Source organism: Camellia sinensis, chromosome 4 (assembly GCF_055761805.1).
Source record: "Camellia sinensis isolate YWXY chromosome 4, ASM5576180v1, whole genome shotgun sequence".
Lineage (NCBI taxonomy): Eukaryota > Viridiplantae > Streptophyta > Magnoliopsida > Ericales > Theaceae > Camellia > Camellia sinensis.
In genome coordinates, this window is record NC_138964.1 from 209,652,784 (window position 1) to 209,657,719 (window position 4,936).

A 4,936-nucleotide genomic window follows, 5' to 3' on the forward strand; every position below is an offset into this window, starting at 1 on the left:
CGGCGTGCGCATGTGGTTTTTATTTTGGGTCCGATGGGTCTAGTCCATTTTACCCATAACCTCACCCTTCCACAAACTTGGGTACCCCTTGAGGCCCATCCCAAGTATCCCAAGCTAGACTGCATAAACCCACACAAATCCATAAGCCTTTCCAATGTGGGACAAGTACATTTCATAAATGTGTAGAAAACCCACCTAAAGCAATTTCCACAAACCTGAAAACGTGCGCTAAATTCTCATTCATCTGGAAATAGTTTTGAACAACCAAATACACGATGTTATTCACTATGCGACATTAAACCATGAACCCAATTAGAAATGTTAAAAATAATGTTTGGGTCACACATTAATTAATGCTCAAAGTTAGCAAAAAATAAGGTTACACAAAAGTCATTTTCCAACAATGCCTAACTTGCCATAGTAACCCCATATCCAAGTACCAGCTTTATCTCGTAGCAGACCTCCATAGCCTGCCTGCCTTAGGTCTCCTTTGGAGCATCTATCAGTATTGAGTTTAAGTTTACCTGCAGATGGGCAGCACCATTTAATTAGTTTAGGTGTTGTAGGTTGTGAGCAAAGAGGGGAGAGAAAAGCCTCCCCAATCTCTTGAACATATAGGTAGATGTTCTTGAGGTTGGTCTGAAGTGGGTTGGAAAGATCATCAAAAACCAATTTATTACGGTCTTTAACTACTATGTATGTGTAATTAAAAAATAAAACAAATAACATTTTATATATATATATATATATATTTTAATTTTTGTTTGAATGGTTCTAATATGGTGAGAACTCAACCAACATTAATGAATGTACTATTGAAAAAAACTTTAGTTGCAAAATATTTTTATTTGATTAAATTTTTAGAATTTGTATATAAAATTTATATTTTTTAAATTATAATTTTTTTTTGACAAAACTAAATATAAATATATATTTGAATTTTAAAAGTTATTTTATCTTCCAAAAAAAATCATATGAAAATAAGTGTTTGGTTTTTAAAAATTTTATTTTTCACCAAACTAAATTTTAATTTTTTTTAGAAAAAATATATTTAAAAAGTTCAATAAAAAATAAAGGAGGAGAATGGTCCAAACCAAAAAGGGTACTTTGGTCTCATTATAAATATAAACAATCTTAAATTAAGATAGTTTTTAATGCTGTGTTATTTTCTATACAAATAAGAGTAAATGTACTAACAAAAGCCTAATAAAAAATATAAATAAACTCTAAAATTTAAAGCGATATAAGTTGGTTAATAAAGCCCATAATTTTTATTTTTAAGATAGTGAAGCCCATAATTTTTTGATTAATAGTCATCTAGGACTCCTAACCTATGGCATTTATTTTGGGCCAGAAAAGTTTCTATCGAATGGGCCAAGATCTTTTATTCTTAATTTTTTTTTCCGTCCATTTCAAAATACTCATAATAATAACAATAATTAAATCATGTGAATATTTTAAGATGTAAATCTTTTAAACAATTATTAGAACTATTGGATAGAAAGAAGGAAAAAAAAGATTCATTGGACATAACAAATTTCACAATTTATGCACATTATAATGACATTGCAAAAAATTAAATTAATTACATGATAATATATCTATTTTTATAACAAATATGATACGATTATATGACTCTTGATATCCAATCAATTTAATTCTTTATATAAATAATCTATTAATGTTCTACAAGACGAAGGAATCATTATTTTTATGAACCCATAATGGACCTTATCGAGACTCAGAGCAGGTTTGCTGTAATATTCAACTAATAGGTAAAAATTAGTAAAAATAAAAAGTGAGTTTGGTTTTATTCACCCATGCAACATGAACAAAACGTCCTGCTCGCCTTAGTTAAAATAGACCGTTAGTCTTTTAACTTCAAATTTAAAAAAAAAAAAAATTATATTGATTAGACACACCATTCATAATGTTTTAAAATCGTTCAAAATTTAATAATATTTATTCATCTAAATATTGGTCAAAATAACAAAGTACAGTAAAAAGTAAGACATCAATTAGCATCTATTAAACCCGAACTCTACATCTCTATAATTCTTACATCCCTTTTAATAGACATACCATCCATTGCTCTCTCATTCAACAACTTCCATTTTGGGAATCTTTCCATCACAGAACATAAATGAAATATAATCTTGGGACAATAAGTCATAATAATGTAAATGACTCATCATGGCAATATATAAGCAAAGAAACATGAAATGCTTAAGAAAAGGCACCTTGCATTTGATAAACAATTTCAATTGGCGTACACAAGTTGGAAAAAATTCTCTCCCCAAAAAGTCATGATCCTCAAAGTAAGACCTCTAATAAAACCCAGCCCGCGTCCAATTGCCAATCATGAAAACCGACATCCTCCAGATACCTGTTAAAAAGTGAGAACCAAAGCTCTATTGTAGAATTCTTGGGGACAAGATTAGATCTCCCTAAGCTGCCCTATCTTAAGGAAATGGAGACACTAGCCAAACAAAGGAAGGAGACACCACACACGGCCCAATTTGAAGAACCTTGCTCATGGATAAGGGAAGCAGAAAGAGTAATACCCGATGAAGAAGAAGAGAGAGATGAATATTGGAAAGCTTAAACCTGATTAATGAATTGAAGCGTCAAATCTTGGCTCATAGAAACAAACTTGGCTGTTGTAGGACTGCAGAGCGCAGCCAGCAATCCAAGACCAAACCTTCTTATCCACATCATAGAGCAAGCCCTTCCCCTGGTTCCAAGATGTGAAGCAGATCAAATTATCCTGGCCAAAACACTCGAATCTCTCAGCAGACAACCTCAAAAGAGCTCGAAAGTACCTTGGTGGCATCCTACTTGTTTCAACCCAGGCGATCTTTGCATGATCCAATTCCCATATTCTCATACTTTGAAGAGTACTGTAAAGACCAATCCTTCCAACTAAAAACAGACGTTTCTGAGTGCCAGCCACTAGATACCCATCCAACAAAGACCTTGGGAATTTAGCTGGAATGTGTTCCCAGTATCCAGTGTCCAGACGATACATCATTAAACCAAGCGGCGAAAGAGTCTCCAGATACAACCTTGAGTCACAAAATGCCATCTTTGAGGAACAAAGATTCACGGCAGGCATTGTCTGATGCAGCGACCAAGAGTCAAGCTTTGAATCATATATTTCAGTTGGCAATGACTTGTCCCCATAAATATCATTAGTGGCTATAACCTTAAATGATCTGTGAATCCTATCAACAACCATAATCAACTGCCTTTGCTGATTATAATGCATACTCGGCAATGTCCTCCATGTCTGTGTGAGAGGGTTACAAACTAAAGTTTTAAAGGCCAACCCATCGAGTCCAGAGAAGCAAACAAGACCACCTGATGAACCAACCAACCAGAATGCCCATTGTGGTAAAAATGTGAACGGGATCCTATACCATTGTTTCAATGGCAAGCTAAACACCGAACACTGCGGGGTCTGTGAATTCTTCCAAAATGTGAGAAGACAAGGCCCATGGGATGGCACTTGTGAATGAAACTTAAGAAAACTATTGTCCTGTAAAATTGAATTCCATCGTTTACAAACGGATCGGAGCCGGAAAATCATGAATGGAGGAACCCTGGCTAAGATTTCATTCAACAGATCTTCAGGTAACATTGCCCATATATTATCTTCCATTTGCACATCAGGGTGAGTGGCCTTAGCAAATGTAGAAATCATCTCCTCATCTAAGCCCCTTGGTTTAGTCTTAATCACCTTCTGCCTAGAAGGACTAGTATTCCTTGAACCAGCTCGGCCTAGAGGGCTCGTATTCCTTGACCCACTACCCCCAAAATGAGTCGCTTGCCTGCGTGAACTATCCTCCTCGCAAGAAGACCAAACCCTCACTAGCTGTGAACTCAATTCTCTAGTAGAACCAGATTCGGAAGTTCCCGCAATTTCACCCATGGTACCAATACCCAAAAACCTCACTAACCCAATCTCAGTGCTTCGTAAACGACCAAAATTTAAACACAATTCAGTTCACCCCATGGTATCAATACCCAAAAACATCATTAACTCAATATCAGTGCTTCTTAAACCACCAAATTTTAAACCCAATTCAGTTCCTGCAAAAGGAGATGTAAAATTCTAAAATCCCTCGACCAATTCCACCAACAACCCTAGTTTCCCAACAGTCAATGCTTATTCAACCATCACATGTAAACCCAATTTCAATTCTCAATGTACCAAAAAGATCCAAAACACTATGAACTCAAACAATCACAGGACAGACCAGCATTACAAGTCCAGAGCGAAAACTACAGTTTTCCTCTCAGACACAAACGCGAAAACCTTATTTCATAGACAATGAAGTGATTCAAATGAAGAAATTGAATCCTGATGCTACATAGCACAAAGATTGAAGCTTTCTGGAATGAAATGACTAACCTTTGAGGACTGAAACATCTGATTCTTCTCGATGAGAACAATTCTCAGAGCACGTACAAGGCATAGAAACGAAGCGAAACCCTAACCCCCCGCTCTCTTTCTCTCTTACCTGTTCCTGTAGCTGAAATGGGGACTCGTTTGATTGTTTTTGTCGCTTTTGGAGAAAGCCGAAACAAATTTGATTTCCAAAAACGTTTTTGGAGGTATTATCAGGTGGTGGTGCTCGCGGCGGATCGGATCGGATTGGATCGGATCGAGTATTCTATTGCCATAGTTGGTTTAGTTAACGGGTGGACGAGAATAGATTTTACATTTTGAACTTTAATATTTTGAGTTTTTATTATTAATTTTTAATAATTTTTTATTATTATGAGTCCAAAATTTTTAATTCTCTATTTTTTATAAGGAAAATTAGTTTAAAGTCCCTATCTTATTTTTAGTAATGAAAGAGATTCACAATTTTATTTTGTAATGTCTAAGGTTCCTCAACACTACACCTATATATCACAGAGAAATTTGACT

General features: G+C 35.0%; 1 protein-coding gene across 2 annotated transcripts; it reads right to left on the minus strand.

Annotated features, from left to right (window-relative positions):
* Positions 1 to 204: 204 nt before the first annotated feature.
* LOC114276354 (Galactose oxidase/kelch repeat superfamily protein) lies at positions 205 to 4,583 on the minus strand. Of its 2 annotated transcripts, XR_014328331.1 has the most exons (3): positions 4,415 to 4,583; positions 2,241 to 4,092; positions 205 to 524 (listed from the first exon to the last, which is right to left on the minus strand). XR_014328331.1 is itself a non-coding variant. In XM_082867442.1 (2 exons), the coding sequence occupies exon 2, from the start codon at positions 3,929 to 3,931 to the stop codon at positions 2,612 to 2,614; it is 1,320 nt and encodes a 439-aa protein (XP_082723568.1). In that variant the 5' UTR covers positions 3,932 to 4,092; positions 4,415 to 4,583; the 3' UTR covers positions 2,114 to 2,611. The 2 variants fall into 2 exon arrangements, 1 of the variants encoding a protein (XP_082723568.1); XM_082867442.1 differs by lacking the exon at positions 205 to 524 and having other exon boundaries at positions 2,114 to 4,092.
* Between the last annotated feature and the right edge of the window lie 353 nt (positions 4,584 to 4,936).

Coding starts and splice junctions, on each gene's coding strand:
- LOC114276354 (XM_082867442.1), bottom strand. CDS start 3,931: ATGGGTGAAATTGCGGGAACTTCCGAATCTGGTTCTACTAGAGAATTG.